The sequence below is a fragment of the Vulpes vulpes genome, chromosome 16 (genome assembly GCF_048418805.1).
Source record: "Vulpes vulpes isolate BD-2025 chromosome 16, VulVul3, whole genome shotgun sequence".
Classification (NCBI taxonomy): domain Eukaryota; kingdom Metazoa; phylum Chordata; class Mammalia; order Carnivora; family Canidae; genus Vulpes; species Vulpes vulpes.
The window spans coordinates 48410332-48434815 of NC_132795.1; the positions used below are offsets into that span (position 1 = coordinate 48410332).

Consider the following 24484-nt stretch of genomic DNA (forward strand, 5'->3'; position numbering starts at 1 on the left):
GCGACTTTCCATATCCTGATGAGGTGGCCGATCTGGAGGGGCTGCTGCCCGGGGGCTCCAATCCCGCCTGCGCCGCAGGAGCCTTGACCTTGGGGCCACCCACCACGTGGCCCGCGCACCCCCCAACATGCAGGTCCGACCCCCCCAGGGTCCGCAGCACACGCGGCCTGTCCGCCCCGCAAGGCCCTTCATGGAAACAAGCGTTCCAGGCCCCTCCCCGCCCGGCTCGCAGCCACCTCTCCGGAGGACAAACAGCCTCGATGGAGCCCTTGTCACAGACACTGCGTTTGTGGACCTAACCATGGTTAGGGACGGGCACAGGCCGTTAGCCGCCAATTACGGGATTAGGGGCAGTGGGCACCTGCCCCTTGAGTGCGCCCTGGGTCCTAGCAGCGTTGGCACGGGTCAGGTGTCCCGCCCGCAGGAGCCATGGCCTGGCCGCCGGGACGCTGCCGGGCATCCTGAGTCATCCAAGGACCCCTCTGTCCTTGTCAGCGCCTCCTTCCACCACGCGCAGCCCCAAGGACCAGGAAGGTGCGGCACTGCCCTCTGCGCCCTGACTCGGGCTCCTGGCGCACGCCCCCCCTGGGCTCGGCCCCACCCCGTGTCCTGAGCAGCCCTCTCTCCCTCCCTGCTGACCTGCTCACCTTCGCAGCCCCCAGGTGGGCGGTCAGCTGCCCCGGGCGCCCACGCACAGGCCCGCAGGTGCACACATACCTGCCAGGGTGGGCGGGGCGCTCCAGGCACAGGCTGCACCGCCTGCATGGCCTCCAGCCCCGGGGCAGGCACAGGCCTTCTCATGCACAGCGCTGCACGCGCCCCCAGGGGCTGCCCCTCGCACCGCCCCGTCCTCATCTCTACCCTCACCGCGCTGACCCCTCCTAGCGTCCACGCCTGCTGCCCCAAATTACTCTTTGGGGGCGGGCGGGGAGAGATTTTTCTAGAAGGCTTTAGGCCAGCACCCCGGCTCCCGTACACAGGAAGCAGGCCCTGCCCTCCAGGAGCTGGATCAGAGACCTGCCCTTGCCTCCCCCACAGCCCCAGCCCCCGGGGACGGAGCTGCCCGGCCTGGGGTACACAGTGGGGACTGTGTCCGGGGGCCTTGGGGCGACCTGGCCGCGCCTCCATCCTGCCCGGAGCCCAGCACCGGCAGCACATGGGGGCAGGTGGCTGCCCTTGCCCCGCGGTCCCACCATCAAAGCCTCTCCCAAGATCAAAACAAAACTGTCTCGTCTAGAACTTCCCAAGCTTTGATTCCTTTTCTCATCACAGTTTAATTGAGTTGGAAATCTCTGATGACATCGAAGACAGAGGGAGGGGCCTGCGCTCATCCAAGGAGGGCCCGTGCTGGAGGAAGGGGGCACATAGACCTGCGGCCTGGAGGGAAGGAGGGCGGGTAAGGGCCCCTGGGGCCTCACCCCAGCTCGGGGCTCCTCCCGCAGGGACCTCCACCCTCCCCCGGCTCAGGACCTCTCCTGTAGGCCCCACCTAGCTCGATGCCCCTCCTACAGGCCCCACCCAGCCCGGAACCCCTCCTGCAGGGACCCCCACAGTCCCCCGGCTCGGTGCCCCTCCTATAGGGACCCCCACCCAGCTCAGCACCCCTCCCGCAGGGACCCCCACCCTCCTCCCAGCTCGGCGCCCCTCCCGCAGGGCCTCCCTGGGGCCCCCAGGACGCACTGCATCTCCAACACTGCCCGAGTCCGTCTGCTTGTCTACACTGGCCTCCCAGACAAGGGACAGGACTCGATGCGCAGCAGGCCGCTCTCGTGTTCCCCCTGGACTCAGCCTGCAAGCGGCCAGCAGGCCACAGGGCTGCGTGCCCTCTTCTCCTTCCACACGGTCCCCAGAGGGCCCAGGGCAGGGCCGACTACGGGGCCGGGGCACCCCTGTCCCCCCACCTGCAGCCCAGACGGGGACTGAGGCACGATGCTCAGCACGGGGGTGCGTCTGTGTGGTATGCGTGTGGACGGGGGTACATACGGGAGGCCGGGGACTGCACCCTGGGCGCAGAGCCGGGCCTGACGGAGTCTCCCTGCCCCCCCACGAGGGGCATCGCGATGGCCCTGAGCTGAGCCAGCGGCGAGGGTGGAGGCGGCCGGTTCTGCGTGGTGATCAGCGGGGGCCCCGTGCCCGACCCCGACTAATGCCACAAGCGCCCCGGGTCGCGGTCCCAATCAGAGCACGTGGCTCCCACCCCACGCTGGGGCCATCAGCTCCCGGTTTCCTGGAGAGAATCTCCTCAAAGACATTTCTTCTTGCACACACGCTGATTATTCTCGCACGCTGATTAAAATGTAGAAGATGAGGGAAAGGGTGTTATTAGCTCGGCTCTGGTTCGCAGCTTCCGATGCAGCAGCCTGGCGCTCACTACATCTGTTTTTGACTATTTGGGCATTTTTTTGAGGTTATTGTACATGGAATTGTTTTTTTTTTTTAAAGATCATTTTCAGATCACTCGCCACCGTTGCAGAGAAATTTGATTTTTGTACATCGACCCTGTATCCTGCGACCTTGCCGAAATCCTTAGTTCCCGGTGCGTGTGCAGCTTCCCTGAGATTTTTATTTATGGGGCAGCCCCGGTGGCTCAGCGGTTTAGCGCCACCTTTGGCCCAGGGCGTGACCCCGGGGTCCCGGGATCAAGTCCCTCTTTGGGCTCCCCGCAGGGAGCCTGCTTCTCCCTCTGCCTGTGTCTCTGCCTCTCTCTGTGTTTCTCATGAATAAATAAAATAAAAAAAATTTTAAAAAAGATTATTATTTACAGAAGATCACGTCACCCGTGAACCCAGAGCTTTACGTCTTCCTTTCCCATCAGGATGACTCTTATGTTTTTTGTTTTTCTCTCGCCCGCCTGCCCCGGCGACTGCCTCCAGGACAATGCCACACGGGAGCGGCGAGCTCACGTCCTATTCCTGGAATCGGGGTGAAAGCACCCCATCTCCCTCCACTGAAGAGGGATCACGTGGGGGCATTTCCGAGACGCTGTTCGTTACAATAAAAGAGTCTTCTTTTCCTAGCTTGTGGAACGCTGTGACCGTGACGCAGCATCGGATTCTGTCACGTCCTTTCTCTGCAGCTACGGAGATCTTCCCGTGACTGTTGTCCTGGATTCCGTGCCTCTGGGATCCCATAGGGCCTTCCGGATGTGGAACCTTCTAGAACCCACACCCCGAGAGGAGACCCACTTGCTGGTGGCGGGCAGCCTTCCAGGCACGCCCCTGGGCCCCACTGGTCAGTCCGTGGTGAGGATTTCCTCGCAGTCACCCGGGAGGCCAGTGGTCCCCCCGCGTCTTTGCCTGATGCTTTGGCGCGAGGCGTGCACCTCACAAGGGCCTCCTCTTGCACACGTGGTTTTGGAAGTTTGAGGGTCCGTGCGCATGTTTCTGGGAACGTGCCCGTTCATCCAGTCATGTGACATGTGGACAGGCGGCTGCTTGCAGTGTTTCTTTCAACGCTCCGTGTTGCTATGAAGGGTGCAGTCCTCCCCCACACCCCTGACCCAGCGAGTCCAGTGCCCCCCCCCCCCATTATTTAAGCCAAAGGTTTGCTAATTCTGCTTATTTCAAAGAATTAACTTCTGGTCTCATGGGTTTTGTTTCTATTATTCTGCGTTCCACTACTCCATCCCGATCATCGTTACTGTCTTCCTTCTACTGGATTTGAGGCTTGCCTGTTCTTCTTTTCCCAGGATCCCAAAGTGAATATCTTTGTTTTATTTTTTTCTTAAAGATTTAATGTGGGGGGTGGGGGGAGGGGAGGGCATCTCGAGCAGACTCCCCACTGGGCGCAGAGCCTGACACCGGGCTCAACTCCAGGGCCCCGAGCTCACAACCTCAGCCGAAACCAAGAGTTGGACGCTCACCGGACTGAGCCACCTGGGTGTCCCTGGATATCTTTGTTTTTAATATAATCTACTCACCGAGTACATTTATATGACTCAGTTTTTTTTTTTTTTAAGATTTTATTTATTTATTCATGAGAGACAGAGAGAGAGAGAGGCAGAGACACAGGCAGAGGGAAAAGCAGGCTCCATGCAGGGAGCCCGATGTGGGATTTGATCCCAGGACTCCAGGGTCATGCCCTGGGCTGAAGGTGGCACCAAACCACTGAGCCACCCAGGGATCCCCCCGATTCAGCTTTTAATACTGACCATACGAGCAGCTTGCAAGACCCCTGAACACCGCACACATGGCTCCCAAGTCACGGCAAGCCTGAGCAGCACCCCACGGGGGTGGTTCTGGCCGACGGACCCCACAAAGCGAGCAACCCCGCGGGAGGAGGGGGACATCACCACTCACACCGTCTGCCCACAGCTCACAGGGCCCCACTGATCCACCAGGAGCCACACGCTGCCCAACGACACACACACGTGTTTCTAAACAGACTTGAACCCTCACGCCCACTTCTCCAAACACATAAAGGCTTTTCCCCAAGAGCCCGAGGCCTGCCGTCCACTCCATCCCACCCAGCCCTCCTCTCAGCGAGCGGCTGGGACTGGACGTGGACATGAGGGGGGCCTCTCTCAGGCCCGCGGCTGGGGGCCCCTGGGATCCAGGCATAGCCGGGGAGCAGCAGCGGGTGGTGCGGCCGCCTCCCTGGACACAGCGCAGGGACGCCCTCCCGAGCTGTCATGCCACACCTGGGCCTGCGGTCCCCTAAGGTCTGTGCAGCCCGGTGACAGTCCCCTCCTCCTCCCCTCCTGCCTCTGTCTCTGTGCCCTGCCACGGCAGCAGGAGGCACGGGTGCTCCCAGCCACTCGGCTTCTCCCCCTCCAGGGGTGGGGGGCCGCTGCCTGCACAGGTGTTGTTCATGCCAAGGGCATCTGACTGCTCCACGCACTCTGCACCCCCACCCCGGGTTTCAGAACTGCTCAACTGAGGTCCCTTCTTGCGTGGAAACAGTGAGAGTCTAGAAAGAGTCTGTTGGGGTCAGGAGGATGGGAGAGATGTGGCTGGGGGAGGGGGGCCTTCTTGGCAGAGGGCAGGGGGACATGGCGGGGAGGCTTCTGGGCAGCCACAGCCTGGGTCACAGCCTAGGAACACAGCCTGGATCACAGCCTGAGTAACGGCCTGGGTCAGACTGGGGACACAGCCTGGGTCACGGCCTGGGGACACAGCCTGTGTCATAGACTGGGGACACAGCCTGGGTCACAGCCTAGGTCATGGCCTGGGGACACAGCCTGGGTCACAGCCTAGGTCATGGCCTGGGGACACAGCCTGGGTCATAGACTGGGGACACACCCTGGGTCACAGCCTGGGGACACAGCCTGGGTCATAGACTGGGGACACAGCCTGGGTCATGGCCTGGGGACACAGCCTGGGTCATGGCCTAGGGACACAGCCTGGGTCACAGCCTGGGGACACAGCCTGGGTCATAGACTGGGGACAAACCCTGGGTCACGGCCTGGGGACACAGCCTGGGTCACAGTCTGGGTCATAGACTGGGGACACAAACTGGGTCACAGCCTGGCTCACAGCCTGGGGACAGGGCTTGGGTCACGGCCTGGGGACATAGCCTGGGTCATAGACTGGGGACACACCCTGGGTCACGGCCTGGGGACACAGCCTGGGTCACAGCCTGGGGACACGGCCTGGGTTATAGACTGGGGATACAAACTGGGTCACAGCCTGGGTCATGGCTTGGGGACACAGCCTGGGTCATAGACTGGGGACACAGCCTGGGTCACAGCCTGGGTCATAGACTAGGGACAAACCCTGGGTCACGGCCTGGGGACACAGCCTGGGTCACAGTCTGGGTCATAGACTGGGGACACAAACTGGGTCACAGCCTGGCTCACAGCCTGGGGACAGGGCTTGGGTCACGGCCTGGGGACATAGCCTGGGTCATAGACTGGGGACACACCCTGGGTCACGGCCTGGGGACACAGCCTGGGTCACAGCCTGGGGACACGGCCTGGGTTATAGACTGGGGATACAAACTGGGTCACAGCCTGGGTCATGGCTTGGGGACACAGCCTGGGTCATAGACTGGGGACACACCCTGGGTCACGGCCTGGGGACACAGCCTGGGTCATAGACTGGGGACACAGCCTGGGTCACGGCCTGGGGACACAGCCTGGGTCATAGACTGGGGACACAGCCTGGGTCACAGCCTGGGGACACGGCCTGGGTCACAGACTGGGGACACACCCTGGGTCACGGCCTGGGGACACAGCCTGGGTCACAGCCTGGGGACACGGCCTGGGTTATAGACTGGGGACACAAACTGGGTCACAGCCTGGGTCATGGCTTGGGGACACAGCCTGGGTCATAGACTGGGGACACACCCTGGGTCACGGCCTGGGGACACAGCCTGGGTCATAGACTGGGACACAGCCTGGGTCATGGCCTGGGGAAACAGCCTGGGTCACAGCCTGGGAACACAGCCTGGGTCATAGACTGGGGACACAACGTGGGTCACAGCCTGGGTCATGGCCTGGGGACACAGCCTGGGTCATAGACTGGGGACACAGCCTGGGTCATAGACTGGGGACACAGCCTGGGTCACGGCCTGGGGACACAGCCTGGCTCACAGCCTGGGGACATGGCCTGGCTCACAGCCTGGAGTCACAGCCTGGGGTGAGACCCTGGGGTCACAGCTGGCTGTGCTCACACCCCTCTGCTCAGCTGCCTGGGTGTCCCCGCTCCCGTCAGGGCGTGGTAAAGCTGGGAGCTCCCCACCCCCCAGCCAGGCTGCCATGTGGTGACATGCAGCCTCTCCTCCGAGTGCTAGCACCCTCTGTGTCCTTCGCCCAAGCCTTCGTGTTCCTGGGGCTCTGTGGTGGGGACCCCAGGGGAGTCAGGGTAGGGAGAAGGGCACCCGGCGGCGACAGGCTGACCCTGTGATCTCCTTCCCTACACATCAAATGGCCACACGGCGGCCGTTATGTCATGAGGCACAACTTACCACAGAACGAGTGGCTTTCTCCTTCCAGTAACATCGAATTCATGAAGCCTGGGGCCGCGCGTGAGAGGTAGGGACACTGTGGGTGTAAGCAGAGGGGCCCAGGGCGCCAGCTGGCCCCTGACCTGGACCCCGCCTGGGGCCCAACCGACCCGCCAGCCCACCGTCCTCCTGGAATCCTGCCACCGCGCCGCCCGAGCCCTACACGGCCTCACCCACCCGAAGCACGACATCCCACGGCCTCTGTGGGTTTACTCCGCTGCGCCCCTGCCAGCCGTTCAGATCACGTCACGGCCTGGGGGGCAGCCCCGACCTGCTGGCCTGGCTCCCGCCCACCTGCCATGGCCGCACCCCTGCTGTGTCACTCCACAGACCTGCCCGGCACACGCGGACACACGTGTGAATTGACTCTCACGGCATCCGTCCTTCCGCACCCGGTCCCTCCACGTGGCGGCACGTGTCACTCCTTTGTGTGGTTCAATCGTGTTCTGTCCTGCGGACACGCCGCCTCCGGGGACTCAGCACAGATGGATGCTGGCGGTGCTTCCCCTCTGGTCCGGCAGCTTCGGGCCGCTGCGAAGGTCCGTGCGTGGGGCACGTGTGGCCGCCCGCCTCCACTGCTCCTCCGGGGACACCCGGGTCCCAGGAGGGACGGCCCTGCCCGGCCACATGACGCGCAACTTTCAGCCCGACGGGTTCCCAGGCAGCTGCACCCCGCTGCTCTCCCACCAGTGGCACGAGGGTCCTGATTCTCCACAGCCTCCCGGCACTCGTGAAGGCCTGACTCGGGGGCGCTCCCCGTGCCGTGCTCCCTAGAGTGCTCCCCGTGTGGGTGCTCCACACACGTGCTCCCTAGGCCAACGTCCTCAAGCACTGCTCCCCACACAGTGCTCCCCAGGCCGGCACTCCCCATGTAGTGCTCCCCACGTGGTGCGTGTGAAGGGGTGCCCTCCGTGGGCCTGCGGGCCTCTTCCTCGCCCCACACAGCAGCTTCCCAGGTGCGCAGGGGCTGTGCACACAGAGATGTCTGAGGAAGCAGCCACTCAAGCCTCCGCGGACCCCTCAGCAGGGCCACCGGTCCTGGCCTGGTCGCGTTACAGCCCCTTCCATGTTCTGGAGACAAGTCCCGTCGAGTACGCGTCGTGCAAGTACCCTCCCACACACCCACCGCGGGCGGCCTCCCTGCTTCCCTGCCGGTGTCCTCAGAAGCACAGGAGGTCTAGCCCTGGGCGAGGGCTCCCCGTCCATCCTCTCTCCCCGCGCGCTTTCAGAGGCGGCTCTAAGTGTCCGCCAAGCACAGGGCTGAGGACACAGCTGTGTCCTTCCAAGCCTCTGATCCACGTGGCGCCAGCGTGTGTACCCGGTGGGAGACCCGGGTCATAGCCTATGACCCGGGCTATGACTCAGGTCCGGCCTCAGTGCTGGGTGTGTGGCTTCTGGGGACTCAGCAACGAGCCCACAGGACACATAAGGCTTTATCTCTGGACCATGACCCCCAGCCCCACCCGACGGAGGACCCCATGCTCACTCAGAACCCCAGCTCCCACCCGCACACAAGGCCTCCCCAGCGTTTGCCCCTGGGCTGGGCTTCGTGGGCCGGGTGCCCAGGCCGCGGCTGGGACACGTGCGTCACTCACTGCTGGAACGCATGGGAGGGGGATGGCACTTCCCTGAGCTGGACACAGCAGGCAACAGGGCAGAGAGGCCTTGAGGTGTCGTATCCCATGTGGAAGCCCACGGCGTCCGGGCTGTGGATGGCGATGAGGGGCCTGCAGATGAGACCTTCCATCCGCCACAGGGGCGTCAGGCACCCCAGCCCCCAGGCAAGGACAGGCGGCATCCCGGGCTCTGGTCAGCTGCGTCGCTCAGGGGTCCCGGCATGGCCGGTGGGGAGCCCAACTGGACAGCGCTGAAGGGACCCGTGGCGTCCTCGGAGCTTCTCGGGGCCGTGTGCCAGCTCCGGTCACCTCCTGCTCCCTGGGCAGTGGCAGGATGTGTGGGGCTCACAGGCCCCCCCAGGCTCCCAGGGTCATGTCTCCGGCTCTGCACGCAGCCTGCTCTGCACCTGCCTGCCTGCGCCCTCGGCACCCGCTCCTTTCATGACTCCTCTCCACAGTCTGACGAGAAGCCAGCTGATGGAGGACGACTCGCTGATGACAAAGACAGACGCTCCTTCCCTGAGACGGACAGGATGTCGGTGGCTTCTGCTGCGCACTGGCAGGGCGAGGCCCGGGGCCAGGGCTGCAGGGCTCAGGGTCCTCAGGGTTGTCAGTCCTCAGGGTCCTCACGGTCCTCAGAGTCCTCAGGATCCTCACAGTCCTCACGGTCCTCAGGGTCTTCATGGTCCCCAGGGTCCCCAGGGTCCTCAGGGTGTTCACGGTGCTCAAGGTCCTCAAGGTCCTCACTATCCTCAGGGTCCTCACGGTCCTCACAGTCCTCAAAGTCCTCACTCTCCTCAGGATCCTCAGAGATTCACTGTCTTCAGGATCCTCACAGTCCTCCCTGTCCTCAGGGTCCTCACTGTCCTCATGGTCCTAACGGTCCTCAGGGTCCTCAGGGTCTTAACAGTCCTTAGGGTCCTCCAGGTCCTCAGGGTCTTCACTGTCCCCAGGGTCCTAATGGTCCCCAGGGTCCTCACGGTCCTCACTGTCCTCAGGGTCCTCCACAGTCCTCAGGGTCCTCAAGGTCCTCAGGGTCCTCACGGTCTTCGTGATCCTCAAGGCCTCACAGTCCTCACGGTCCTCACCACCCTCAGGGTCCTCATGGTCCTCAGGGTCCTCACAGTCCTCCAAGTCCTCACTCTCCTCAGGGTCCTCAGAGATTCACTGTCCTGAGGATCCTCACAGTCCTCCCTGTCCTCAGGGTCCTCACGGTCCTCGGGGTCTTCCTGGTCAGGGTACTCATGGTCCTCACAGTCCTCACGGTCCTCAGGGTCCTCATGGTCCTCCTTGTCCTCACGTCCTCATATTCCTCACTGTCCTCATGGTCCTCTGAGTCCTCAGGGTCCTCACAGTTGTCATAGCAGCTCCGCGAGGTTCTGCCGATGGGGACAGAGGTGCTCAGGGCCCCACAGAGCCACGGGCATGACTGTGGTGCCCACGAGCGGGACATCCTGGAGGCGAGCCGGGGCTCCCGTATTTGTGTGTGAGGCTGTGGGGCCGTGCAGGGAGGACTGCAGTTTGCTTCAGGGTCTCCTGTCCTGACTGCTAAGTTGGAAGGACTCCCTGCAGGCCCAGTGGGTCACGGCACTGCCACGTACAGGCCGGGGAGGCGTCCGCCTGGACACGCCTGGGGCCCACGACGCAGCCAGGAGTTGCCCCTGCCTTCAGGAAGCCAGTCTTCCCCGGCGAGCTCCCCTTCACTTCTCAAAACCCCGCTCCAACGCTCCCTTGTGCATGCAGCTTTGCCAGGGCCCTGGACAGGAGGAGACGGCTGCTGCGGGGTCCCGCAGCCCCTGCCCCACAATCCGGCCCGGCCCCACGGTGCCGCGCCCTCTGGGTATCAGGGATTTCAAGTCAATCGCCCAGGAGAACACGCTGATCCGAACGAGTGAATGAGCCAATGGGCCAATTGCTAAATGAACAAATCAGCGCAGACGTGGGTGCCCCCACGCATCCAAGCTGCCCTGCTCAGTGAACGGTAGGGTTTGCACGCACTGTCCCCGTGGAAACCCAGCTCACGTGGATCCCAACCAGCCCAGCGACGCTCAGGGCTTCTCTTTAGCGGCCATGATCACACGTGAGGAAACACCGCGCACACAGAGCAGAAAACAGCAAAGCAAAAATTAAGTGAGACGCGAGCCGAGAAAATGCGCAGCGTGCAGAACGCGAGCCGACAAATGTGTCCGGCCCCCCTGGAAGCGCCAGGTTTCAACCTGGGTCTCCGGGACTGGCTCCTGAGCGGGGAGGCCGGCGGGAGGGGCAGGAGCGCGGCCTCAGCGAGCAGACCCAGGTTCCCTTAGACTCGAGCCTGACGCCAGCTCTCCCTCGGGCTCATGGGGCCAGCGAGGGGCTGGGCGGCAGGGGCAGCGCTGGGAGTGTCCACCTGGGCGACACCGGGCAGCACCAGGCAGCGTGGACGAGGAGGCGCGCTCGCGTCACAGCCAGCCTGGTCCAGTTTCGGGAGTCGGACAGCGCGGGACACACGGAGATGCACGCAGTTCCCCGGGAGTTAGGGAGGCCGCCCGATTGCACCCAGGGATCCATCCGGTCAGCAGCACCCAGCTCCAGAATCCACAGGGCCGCCCTGCAGTAGCCGCGCACCTGCTGGCTCCATTGCACGCCTTTCGTGGGATGCCAACTGGTTGGTGTTTTTAATGAGGACAGACTATGCATCCTAAAAACCAAACTGGCTCCGTGACGAGCCCCTCAGAGCGGCAGATCCTTAAGACACTCCCACTTGCCTGCACCCTGACACCAGAATTTCCAAAGGACCCAGCGAAGCTGGTGGTGCACGGCAGGCGGCAGGTGGCCACGGGGACTAGAAGGCAGCTGACACAGGGCCTGGGGTGGGTGGGCCAGCCGGAAGCCCGCTGGGCGTCCAGGGCACTGTGGGTGCTGCAGGCCCCCTGGGCCAGGAGAGGCCAGCTCAGCCCTTGAGGTGGGGCACCCGGGGCACTGTAGGTCTGTAGGTGTCCAGGGCACCTGGACCAGGCATCCCTGGATGGGTCTCCCCCACCACACACCTACCCTGCCAGAGGCCCAGAGGAGCTGAGCTCCAGAGCTGACTCACTGCCCCTCACGGCCCCTCACGGCCCCAGGCCATCCTAGGACAGGCTTATCGGTGACACTGGGGCAGGGGCCCCCATCCAACCTGTCTCCATCCCCCAAGGTGGCCTCGTGCCTCTACTATTCCCTTTCCAGGGGGGCCTCTGTGGCTGTGGGGGCTGCCTGGGGTCCACCTAGACCATCGGGAAGCCTGCTCCGGTGACACTAGAGTCTTCACCCCTGAGGTGCCCCCCCACCGACTGCAAGTGGATTCCGGAGTTCCCATGCTCTGAGCCCCGAGGATGTCCCGGCCGCACGCTCAGCACTTGCTGTCATTCATCGGGTGACCTCACGAGGGCTGCAAAGGTCCCCGTGTCAGAGGTCAGCAGGACATGGGCTCCAGGCTAAGCAGCTGGTTTGAACCGGGGAGGTACCCAGGGCCCCACGCAGAGGCTGCTGGGGAGCGACAGGCACGGCTGGGACCTGGCACCCGCTGCTGCGTCCTGCTGCGACCACACCTTCCGCAGGCCCCAGACACCAAGGCCTCATGTATCCCTGCGTGGGCGCCCCCACCCCAAGGAGCCCGCAGCTGCCATTGGCATGGCCCCAGGAGCCCCCTGGCTGCCTGCTCTGGTCACAGGGCTTGGCCTGGCTCTGATGTGCCCCCTATGGGGAGCCCCCCACCCCACTGTGGCCGCAGGAGGCCGGGTCTCACGTGGACCACACACCGCGGCCTTGTTGGCCAGCGCATGCCCCCCGGATGGCGCGGCCGCTCTGACGCCCTGGTGGGGGCCTCCCTGCACCCTTTCAGGAACACCCTTGATTCTGCTGCCAAGATAATTCCCAGAGGCACCGCCTCACGAGGCGCCTTAGTTCTGCGAGGATGTTAAAAGGGCGCATCTCAGCAGTCAGACGTCTGACTCTGGTGGCCATGGGGGGGCGACCATGTCCTCCCAGCCGCCCAAGGGGACGGGGCCCCACCGCGGGTGCCCGACACCTGCCACACCCGGAGCAGGGGCAGCCCACCCTCCTGCCGGTGGCCTCAGCCAGAAGCCACGGGCGATGGACGCAGCGGTCCCCAGGCTTTCCTGCCCTGGCGTGGCCTCCACTCCCCTCTGCCCACAGCGACACAAGGGGCAAGTCCCTGTGGGCACGCCCGGGACCCTGGCTCCCTGCACCCGCAGCTCCGCAGACACCACATGTGCAGACAAGCCCACGCTGCCTGGGGGCGCAACCACCCCACGGGACTGGCCACCCCAAGGCCTGACCCAGAGAACGGGGGCCTCCTCAGACACCCTGGGCCGGAGGCAGGACGGGCTGTGTCAGGCGGCATGGGTGGCCGGCCGTGGGCTCTTACCGTCCACGCAGGCAGGCCGGGCTCTCGTGGTGCCCGCGATCTGCCCCTTTCTGCAGGCACAGCGAGCTGTCTGCCGGGCGATTGTCCTCCGGGGCTGGCTGCTGTCCCGGTCCAGGGTCACAATCTCACAGGTGCCGGCGGCCAGCTGACCTGCAAGAGAGGCACAGGCGTGGGCTGAGTGTCGGGGCTGGGGGACGCGCCGCCCGCCCTCCCACCCTCGGGGGCACGTCTCAGACACCTGAAAGGACGCAGCGCTAACACGCTCTGTGAGCACCAGCGCAAGGTCAGGCCCGCGACCCCCACTTCACAGGCTTACACGGCGGCATTCGAGGCCCCGCCCGGCAGACAGGAAATTAAATGGGGCCCCACCAGCCACGCCCGGAAATGAAAGGTCCTTGTCGTGCTGTCAGGCATCTGATGGAAGGATCCAGACCGCACAGAGCACAGCCGTGGAATCCGCGAGGCCCCGGTCTCCCTGCCCACCTGGCCCGCGGGTGGTGGATGCAGCAAAGACCCCATCCCGGGCCTGCCGACTGTGCAGGCTGCCCCATGGGAGGGAACAGCTCCTGGGAGGCACGGGGCTGGCGGGGAGCGGCGGGGACACACACAGACCACTTCCGCATGTGGGCTGCACACGCAGGTGCTGGTCGCACCCCTCACGCCTACTTTCCCACATGAATGATGCCCCAGCCCCGAAGGATGGGGGCACAGAACGGGGCACGGCGGGGCCCCATGGCCTTGGTCGGCCTCGGGGATGGCACAGCACGCGGAGGACGGATGCACTGACCATGAAGCTGACCAGTGAACCCGTTTAAGCAGCGCACCTGCCCCTCCTGTCTGGCCGAGGTCCACGGGGCCTCCGCCCAGCACAGGGACAAACCTGCCTCCTGCCTGGACACCGGCGCGGCTCCACGACAGCCCGCTGCTAACTCGGACGGTAAAGACGGCGCCAGCGCTGGACGGAGGGGGGGTCCCCCCGTGGAAGATGAGGCTGTCCTTGCTCCATGCTGCTGCCCCAGTGCACCCACAGGCTACGACCCCGGCTGCCCCCTGCACGTCCACGCTGGAGAGCCCCCACAGGTCCTGTGCACTCATGGCCCCTCCTGGCACCTGTGTCACCCGCAGGCACCCAGCCCAGCCAGGGATCATGCACATTGGCAGGATGCATCACATGGAGTGACCACCCACCCCGTTGGCCAGGAGCTGCCCGGGCCACCTCGACCCCTGGGGGCGCAGGGTCAGGGTGAGAGCCACGAGCCACAGGGGCATCGGTGGGGGGCACAGGGTATGCCCGGCTCTGGGCTCAGCGCGGTAAGCAGAGCCTGTGTGGTCGGCACACGCGGTTTGCGGGGTGCATGGTACAGGTGCAGGGCAAAGAGGCAAGCCAGCGGGGCCCTCCTGGGCACCTCCTCCCCGAGCTGCGGGGACCCCGACCGGGGGCTGCGCCCCAGCGCCCCCTCCCTGGACGGCTTGGCCGCACACCTGGGCCTCCATCAGCTAACAACACAAAGAATTACGTTCCACACAGAAAACAAGGCAAAAATAAACAGGGTGAGTAGATAAATGCATGCAGCAGAGAGAGGGTCCTCGGGATGGAGAGGGGGCGCCTCCTGTGACAAGAGCAGTGAAAGCCCCAGAGACGAGTTCAGGGGGCAGCAGGCGACTGAGCTGGTCCGTAAGCGCGGCAGACGACGCTGGACTCGCGGCCCGGGGGACGCTGTGATGGGCGGCTGGGCGCTGCTGGCCCGACTCCAGGCCCCTTGTGGGCAGCAGAGGCCCAGGTCCGGGGGACTGGCCCCCCTCTCCTGGACACCATGAGCCCCTCTTGCTAATGAAGCCGCAGACCAGCCCTGCGACTCCCCGACCGAGGCGCTCATGGGCCAGCCTGGCCACCCCTGCCCCCGAGCCCTGAGACGCCTGTGCCTGGGCCCCCGCACGTCAAGGGGTGGCCAGGTGGGGCCAGAGCAGGGGCCTGATGGGGTCTGCACGTCTCAAAGTGCCCTTGCCCAGGGAGGCCGTGGCCACTCCGGCCTGACCCCATCATTCCCCGGGTGCCCCCATTCTGGGCCACACCCTGGAGCAGTGGTGCTGGGTGTGGGGTGACCTGGCTCCCCAGGGGCCCCCAAATGTTCTGTGTGTGCCACCACAGAACACACAGATGTGACCCAGGGCAGGGGCCTCAGACGGCAGGTCCATGTGCCAGGCTGCCTGGGAAGGGGCACAGCCTTGCGCTCTCCCAGGGATGGGCCCAGGTGCCTGCAGGACACGACCCCCTGCCCCCACCCGTGCCCGTCCACAGCCGCAGGGAGCCCGCCCCGCCTCCTTCCTCAGCAGGCATCCCAGCGTGCCTCTGCTCGAGCGCGTCCCCGGCCGCCCGGCCACCCGTGTCACAGCCACACAGACCAGCCCCTTGCCTAGAGCAGGGTTGCAAGGCCCGACCACACGGGGCCACTGCGCACACAGGGGGTCAGGACGTGAGCGTGGCCCCTGTGGCACCACTCAGCCCTCGGACAGAAGGAGGAAAACCAGCCCCTGAGAACACAGGAATGCCCGACGTGGGACGATGACCATGTGCGGGGTGCACACTCCCCAGGATGGCCTGTCCTCCAGACGCCATTGCAGCGGAACCCCACAGCATCCCAGTCGGGCGTCAGCAGGAGCACATGGAGGCTTCTGGGGCTGCATTAGGGGCAGCCCTCGTCGGCTGCCCTGGCTGAGAACCACGCTGGAGGCCCCTGGACGGGGCAGGTGCAGTGATGACGGGGACAGGGACCCAGGGACAGGAGGGCCTACAGTAGGGAGGAGCTCCAGGGATGCCCCGTAGACTCGGGTCCTGTGGGGGCAGAACCAGCGTCCCCCACCACGCCCATCCCTGGGGGAGGGCACAGAAGCAGACCATGGTCACCTGTGCTGACAAAGGCCCCTTGCACTTTACCTGGCCGGTGTCACCTCCCAAGCTGACCTCGACCACACAGGCCCTCCAGCACCCGCAGGCCAGACCAAGACCAGAGGCAGCACTTCCTGCCCCGGGGGGATCCCAGGCAGGGACATCAGGGCCCCAGCTCGGTGGAGGCACCTCCCGCCCTCCCTGAGCCTCTGTCCCTGCCTGGGTGGTGGGACTAACAAGGCTGAGACCACAGCAGGCAGCCTCTCTGCCCCATGCCTGGAGCTGTGGCTTGGGCGCCTCCCACCTGCGTCTCCCCACGAACCCCAGTGAGGCAGAGGACACCTTGGGAACGAGGCTACCCAGGCGCAGCTGTCCTAACGATCAAGGGGACAGCGCCCAGCAGCACCACAGGACACCCAGGGCTGCAGGTGGGCACCCTACCCACTGGCACGGTGGGGCCTGCAGGCGGGACCCATGTCATCATGCCCGGGGCACATGGAAGGCGCCCCTGCCAGGGACGGCCAGCTCCCCAGCGCATGCCGGCTGCAGGGGCAGGAGATGGAGGGGATCCCTCGCTGCAGGGGCAGCAGCACCGCTAACCCTCCTGTGTTGGGAGGACACGCGCTCGGGACGCCCCAGATGGCTCAGGAAGGATGGATCTTTGGAAACCGCGTGAGGCCCCCTCTGCCGGGCCTTCTCTGGGCAGCACGGGCAGCGCCCAGGTCAAGCTGTGGGTCAGCAAAGCATGTTTCCCAGGCTCGGCGTGCATCCTCTGAGCTCCAGGGAGCCACGGATCTCAGGGCTGGTTACCTAGGAGGGGCGGCCAGTGCACGCTGGGGGCCACGGGGGGCACAGGCCTCAGGACGGCCACAGAGTCCAGCGAAGGTAACTCCATGGAGGAATGAGCTCCGCAGCCAGGATCACTGGGAGCCCGATATGCAAACAGGGAGCGTAGACTCGGGCCTCACACCATCCGCAAAAATCAACTCGGAATGGGGATTAAATTAGAAAAGGCAATAATATAAAGCTTCTAGACTGGGATCCCTGGGGGGCTGCATGGTTGAGCATCTGCCTTTGGCTCAGGGCGTGACCCCGGGTCCCAGGACTGAGTCCCGCACGGGGAGCCTGCTTCTCCCTCTGCCCGTGTCTCTGCCTCTCTGTGTGTGTCTCATGAATAAATAAATGTAACCTTTTAAAAAAAAAAGCTTCTAGAAGACAGCATAGAAAATCTACGTGAACTTCAGTTTGGCAGTGAGCTGTTACATACACACCGATCACGTGCTCTGGGAAGGCTTTACTGACGTTGAACGCCCCTGTGCTGGGGGGGCACCGCCCAGAGCACGGAAGGGAGATAATCTTTGCAAACCACACACACCTGACATCGGGCTCGTGTCTGGAAGGTGCGTGGACCTGAAAACTCAACCGAAAGAGAATCGACGACGTAGTGAAAATGGGCACAAGCGCCGACGACGGAGCTCCCCGCAGGATGGCCCAGGAGAACCTCGAATGCATGTTGCTCTCCAGAAGCCGGTGTGAGAAGCCGCATGTGGGGGATCCCAGCCCTGTGACGTCCCGGAAGAAACCATCTCACAGGGAAAATGATAAATGTGGCGGCGGCCAGTGTGCAAGGAAGGAAGGAGGGAGGGAGGGAGGGGTAGTTCGGCGAAGCTCAGAGACACTTGCGTCCAGGGGCCTATTCGGGGACGCTTGCTGTAACGGGACACGCAGCACCTTGCACCTGCCGGAAGCTGCATTACATCAACACGACAAGTGACCTCGAACGTGCAGACGTGAGGATCCCGGAACGGCGTCCAGATGCTGCTGGCAGCATCCAGCCACGTTAGAGGCTCAGCGGTGGAACGTCTGCCTTCAGCCCCGGGCGGGATGCTGGGGTCCCAGATCGAGTCCCACATCGGGCTCCCTGCATGACGCCTGCTTCTCCCTCTGCCTGTGTCTCTGCTTCTCTCTCTGTGTCTCTCATGAATAAATAAATAAAATCTTTAAAAAAAAAAAAAAGGAAGGACACAGCCTGTTGCACCCTGTGTGTGCTCAACACACACACAAAATCGGCGATGAGTGAGGCTGAGTCATGGGCCCCGGGGTTCCCAGGGGTTCCCAGGGGCCAAGGCCGAGGCACTTGAGCAACCAGATAAATAAAGCAGCAGCGGATCTGACTCAAAACATAAAAACACTCCCCACTGATGCCAATGCCCGTAAATGGGGGGGGGGCATCATCAAATAGGTAGGAGGTAAGGAATCTCCATGCTGAGGAAGCCCCACCAATGTCCGCGGATATCTGCCCCCGAGGACGCGCACCGCACAGCCACCACGCAGCCACTTCCTTCCAGAGAGAAGGGCCCGGAGGGAGCACGGAGACGCAGCTGCCGCCGAGGAGCCATGTGTCGGAGGCTGGGCCGCGCTCAGGGCACCTGCGCGGACACGATGGGAGGAGACGGCGCCCTCCACCTCTGCGGCTTTCCTGCCCCGGCCCACAGCCCGGTGTGCTCTCAGGAATGCATGGGGCAGACCCGAGCGAGTGCCCTCCTGGGACACCTGCCCAGGCCCTCGGTGCCGCCCCGGCCGTGACACACGCGGGCCGTGGGAGAAGGTGCCGTGGACGGGAGAAGCCCAGGGAGCCGTGGGGCCTGAGGTTCTACGGGTCCTGGGTGGGACCCCGCGCAGATGGGGACAGGGTGAACAGACCACGGAACCCCGAGTAACGCACGGACCGGAGTCAAGGACCGAGGGATAAAGTGTTTCTCCAGCAGCAACCGAGGCCCAGGTCAGGGCGAGTAAGATGTTTCCAGCACGAGGAGGTGGGCACTTCCTAACCCACTTCCACGATCTTCCCATAAATCTAGATGCTTTCGGAAGCCACGAGGTCTCTTAAATACGCGTGGACGGCAGGAAGGAGTGCGCATGCCGAGGAGCCCGCCCAGCAGGCCGCCCGCAGAGGCCGTGCCAGCGTCTGACGCAGGGGCGTGTCCCGGGATTCCCAGAGCTGTTATGAGCCTGGGAGCGTGAGGCCCACTCGGCCTGGCAGCAACGACCTCACCCCTTCACCCTCCTGCCCCCCGGAGCCTAGAGTTGGCGCATCTGGTCGCAATGTGACTCGCCTCCTGCAAACACGCATGAGCTGCACCCACAAGTGATGGGGACCCCCCACCCCCGGCCAAAGAAGCCAGTGAGAGTGTGTGAATCCTCACCCATCCCTCCATCAGCGCCTCTGCTGAGGTCCAAGGTGACAGTCGCAGGGGTGCTCACCCCAGGTGCCAGGGGACAGCTCGGGGGACAGGGCCCCCCCAAGATTCTGAGCGCTGTGCAGAGGTAAGACGCGCTCGCCTCGATCCATGCTATTCACACAGCGAGTTCCTGAAGGGCCTGGCAGTGGGCACCTCCAATGCCCACCCAGAAGTGCCCCTGACATGCTCCAGGCAGCCCTGACCTCGGGGCTCTGCTGAGCCCACCCCACATTCAGGTCAGCACATCCCCCATCCCCCAGCTCTGAGCCACGGCCGCGCCCCTACATCCACTGGGCCACACGGGACTGGGTGCGCGTCAAGTGCGGGGGGGGGGGGGGGGCCAGGCGGGCAGACCCTGCCATGACCTCTGTCCTGTGGGGAACCAGGGCTGGGCGCGCTCCAGGCTGCGGCCTGGGGAGTCCACGTTGCCAGGACCCCGAGGCAGAAGGGAGGCAGCAGGGGGCCATGAAGGGCCTGCAGGGCTGGGCGGGACAGGTCAGTCAGAACCTTCTAGAACCTGGGCCTCGGGCTCAGGCCCTGCTGTCCGGCTCTCAGGGGAGCCCGAGGGACCAGTCACGGGACACACGAAGGCACGGGGCAAGGGGGAGAAATGTTCACAGGATGACAAGGGCTCCAACCCGTGGGCGCAGGGGAGGGGCGGGGGGCAGAGGGGCGGGGGGGTGCAGAGGGGCACGGGGATGCTCTGGGAGCTGCGCCCTCGGGGACGCCCCGCACAGCCCAGCAGAGGCCCAGGGACCCGGTTCCGGACAACTCGGGACGACTGGGGGCCAGCCAATCGGTTCCCCGACACCCTACTGCGCGTCCACCGCCCCTGTAGGAGCAGGTAAGGCCTGAGCTCGCCCAGTAAGGCATTTATGAGGCCTCGTGTCCACACCACACGGATCCCCTTCTTCCAATTCCACGTGCCGCGGTGACATAGACACAGAAACACAGACGCTGAGCCGCACACGGGAAGCGCCACCCACGCACGCGGCGGCGACCCAGCTGGGACCCACACGCTGCAGCTGGGGCACAGTGTCCAGAGCCCCTCCGTCCTGAGGGGGGCAGGGGCACCCACAGCCTCCCACCGTTACCTCCCGTTTCCATGCAGCCCTGGGGTCCCGCACAGCCCAGACTCCCTGGGTTCACATTCTGCACCCGACACGTGCCATCTGCCTTGGTCTCCCCGTCTGACACACGACAGAAAGGCGTCTGGGCACTCAGGATGACGGGCCAAGGTCCTCCGTCACCAAGGACTCAGGACAGGTCCCCGCCCCACATGCCAGGCGAGGGGCACTCCATCAACGGGCCACGGCGTGCCCACAAGTGCCTGTCCGCACAGACCACAGGCCACTGGGCCGCCAGGACCGGCCCTGTTAGGGTCTCACGAGCAGCACGGGGCCAACTCTGGAGGCGCGGCGTGTGTCTGGCCGCACATCTCCAGCCCCGGGACCCCCCTCTGACTATCCTGCCTCCTCCTCAGAAGGACCCTGTGACTGCGTCCCGGGTGAAAACCACAGAAAAACCCATGATCTCCCTGCATCTGCAAAGTCCCCGTGGCCCGGAGAGGGAACAGGTTCCGAGCTTCCAAGGGTCAGGACGCAGAGGTCCCGGGGGTCGGGGGGCACACTCTCCGGCCGACCGCACGCCGGGTGTACCTGGAGCATGACCCCCAATGGGCACAAAAATCACAAAAATCAAGGCTCCCAGCACCACTGTCCCTTCTTCTCGGCCAGTGAGCTCCTTGGGGTGGAGATGGACCCACCGATCCCCTAATGAGCCCAGGCTCCGCTGATCTGCGCGGCGCCCTGGCTCTGCTGGGCTGGCCTCACGGGCCCTGCGGGGTTCCTCGAGGGTCCAGCTGCCCCGGCTAGGGTGCCTGCAGTCCCCGAGCAGGGGTGGGAAGGGCAGAGAGAAGGCCTGGCCGTGACCATGTCCCACTGCCCATGCCTCGGGGCCGTCACTCCTGACCTGCACGCCCAGGAGGCTGTCCTCAGGACGTCACAACTCCGAGGACCCTCGGGGATGCTTCAGACGAGCTGGACGGCCGGCCTCCCCTCTACGCCCTGCCTGATTGCTCCCAAGGGCGGGACGCTCACTGCCCGTCAGGGCCCACCCCACTCCCCAACACCTCTGTGGCCGGCGGGTCCCGTCCCCGGTGATCCCAGGCCGCCCGGCCCCCCGGCCCTGCACCCCCCTCCATGGCCCTGAGGACAAACATCCGGTGGGTGGACAGCATCCACGAAGCCTGGGCGTTGTGCCTATCCACATGCCTCCCACCATGAAGGACGTGACAGGGTCCCCTCCGTTTCCCATGAACCACTGACTCCTTGCTCGGGGACGGGTCTCAGGACAGGGGCCCCAATGCTGCCACGGTTGGAGGAGGGGGATTTTATTACACCTGCTGGCACTAAAGAGGAGCAGGCACATTCGGGCAGGAAAGGAGTACAGCCCCTGGGGAGGGGCCACCTGGCCACCCCCATCGAGGACAGGCAGGTGCCCACGCACAGGGAAGCAGCACCCGGGAGGGGCCAGGCTGGGGCCAGTCTGTGCCCAGGGAGGTGTCGAGGGAGGAGCTGCACCGTGCGTGTGCACGAGTGTGTGTGTGAACACGTGTGTGCATGTGTGCTTGGGGGTGTCCTCGCACGCCTGCAGCCTTGGGGGGGCGACACCCCCGTTCCAGCCAGGCCTCGGCCTCCGATGCTGCCAGACTTCCCGGACCCCACCATCCTGGCCCCGCATCGTACGGATGAGAAAACTCCAGGTTATGACAGACGCCGTGGCAGGATGTGTGAGCTGCTGGTAAAACACGGGATCCAGACGCCCGTCACGATGCCGACGCGTGCGTGGACCCCGTTGTCACCCCGGGAACCGCGTGCCCAGCTGTGCGTGAAATCCAGTCGTTCACAGCAGACACAGAGGGATGAGGAGTGGATGAGCTGCCTCCTGGGGATGCCTGGCAAACACTGGCGGTGCCTCCCCAGCCCCAGAGCTTCTAGAATGTGGCTGTTGAGACGACCTCCAGGCGAGGGTGGGGTCCCCTTGGGGCCTGTGACCCTCGCGCCCCAGGCCCAGCTGCAGCTCACAAGCCCAGCCGCCGTACAGGTGCATCAGGATGCCTCGGTCTCCCCACTCTGCCCGGAGCCGGCAGCCACCGTGCGTGCACACCCAGAGGTTCCAGCGCACCTCCCAGTGCCCCGCTCCCCACGCCAGAGCCACAGCTGGGCACACGAGCTGTGCCACAGGGCAAACCACATGTCGGTCTGCAGACGGCCACCGGGTCACCTGTGTGTCTCCAGCCGTGTGATGGCAGTGAACACATGGGCGCAAATGCAGCCTCCTGCCCAAGCTGGGGGGCGGGGGGGCATCTTCCCACTGGGGGCAGCAGGTCGGGCACTGTGTGGGGCAGCTCCACTCCTGCCAGGTCTGCCCACGGCAGCGCGGGGGCCCCCAGCACCCAACACCCCCCAGGACGCCCCCAGGTGCCACCCTCCACCTGATGCCCCAACAGGACCAGGACGCACACGTGTCACTCCCAGAGCAGACTTCAAACTGGACCCTGAAAAAAAATTAAAAAAAAAAATAAACTGGACCTTGGCTCTGGGTTCAAGGCTACAAAGTCCCTCACATGAGATGTGACCTGGGTGGTCACCAACGTCCCGATGGAGCCGGAGCATTGCGGTGCAAGGACAGTTCCACGCTCAGGACGTGCCCACGCTCACCCACCACCCTCTCGGCGGTGCTGACAGCCACGCCCCGACCAGGCCCCACTGCCTGCCCCCTCGCACCCCCGCGTCCCTCCTCACTGCATCCAGCCTCAGACTGAACCTCAAGGTCCACTCCTGAGAGCAGGTGCAGGCCGCGCTCCCCCGTCGGCAGGGTGGGGATGCCCGCCCGGTGCCCGCAGGGTGCGGCCACCCACGCTGTCCTCTGGGGCCCCGGGCATCTCACCCCACGGCCCTTGGCAGGCAAGCAGGCCCCAGGGGCCCCCCACCGAGCAAGGAGTCTCACGTGTGCCCATCACATCAAGGCACCCAGACGACGCAAGGCCCCAGAGACACGCCCGCCCCCCGCCTGGTGCACGTGCTCCTTCCACGTGACCGCGAGGGTGGCCAGGGCCGGGCCCTGCAGGGCCTCTCCCCCTGCACATCCCTCCTGACCCCACAGGCGCCCGCTCAGCACCGACACGCCCGTCTGCCCCTGACGTCAGGTCTGGCAGCACCACTGGCATCACCCGTGGCCTGAAGAAATCCTGTGCGCGCGAGACGAGCCCTGCAGGGACAGTCCTCCCAGCCTAACGCCGGCGACATCACTGCCAGGAGGGGTTTAGGTTCTCTTTGCTTCTAAAGATGTGAGGCCTCACCATCAGGTGACCCTTTGCTGCTGATGCACCTGGCGCACCCGGCATGCCCGCCCTCCCCTCCTGCCGCAGACACAGCACCCTGTGTCGTGTGGGGGCCCTGCCGGGAGTGGCTGGTCTGCTGACGGGAAGGGAAGGAGGCCCTGCCTGGCCCGGGGACGCCCTGTTCCTGGCCCTCTGAGATGTCAGGCCAGCGAGGCCTCAGCAGGTGACAGGGCCACAACCCCAAGGCCATTGGCAGTGCTGGGTCCTCGGACCTCGACCTCGACCCAGGCTGCCCCCCAGCACTCACTCCTCCTCCCTGCCAAGGTCCTACAGGTCAAGGCACAGGGGCCCGGCCCTCAGGGACAATCAGGGCACCAGAGGGCAGGGCTTTGGTTCCAGGGACACGGAAGGACAAGAGTCACCAGAGACGCCGGCAGCACTGCAAACACTGGAACCGGCCCCGGTGCAGTGCGGCACGCTGTGTACCGGATCCATGCACTCTGACCCCCATGCACCTCTGCCTGGCACCCGGCCCCAGACTCCGGAGAACCGATCCTGAATAAAGGAAGGCCGATCTGTGAGGGGCGCCCGGGCGGCTCGCTCGGCCGAGAGTCTGACTCTTGGCTTTGGCTCAGGTCATGCTCTCGGGGTCGTGGGATCCAGCTGCACCAGCTTGGGATTCTCGGTCTCCCTCTCCTCCTGCACCCGCCACCCTGCCCCGGCATGCTCATGCTCTCTCCAAAATAAATAAATATAAAACCTTTGAAAAAAAATTTAAAAAATAAAAGAATGGAGATTTCTGGAAGCTGTTGCATCTGCTGCTCAATAAGAGCTGAAATACGGCAGCTAATAAAGAGTGAGCGCATGAATACCAATAAATAATAATAAGTAAATCAGGCATAAAGCTGTACCGCAGAAGCACACATAGGAGGCAGAATACACAGGACATGGAGCAGCAGGGCCTCAGGGCACCGGTGGCAGCTGTCACAGTCCCGGGCACCAGCAGCGAGCACGCGGGGTGACTGCAGGCTCGGCACCGTCCCC

At 64.5% G+C, this 24484-nt stretch overlaps 1 protein-coding gene across 5 annotated transcripts in view; it reads right to left on the reverse strand.

Annotated features, from left to right (window-relative positions):
* TAFA5 (TAFA chemokine like family member 5) overlaps nt 1-24484 on the reverse strand; it is a 157549-nt gene that overhangs the window by 49571 nt on the left and 83494 nt on the right. For all 5 annotated transcript variants that reach the window (XM_072742594.1, XM_072742593.1, XM_026019736.2 and 2 more), the window contains exon 2: nt 12967-13116. In XM_072742594.1, coding sequence (XP_072598695.1) covers nt 12967-13116 — 150 coding nt within the window. The remainder of the gene's footprint in view (nt 1-12966; nt 13117-24484) is intronic.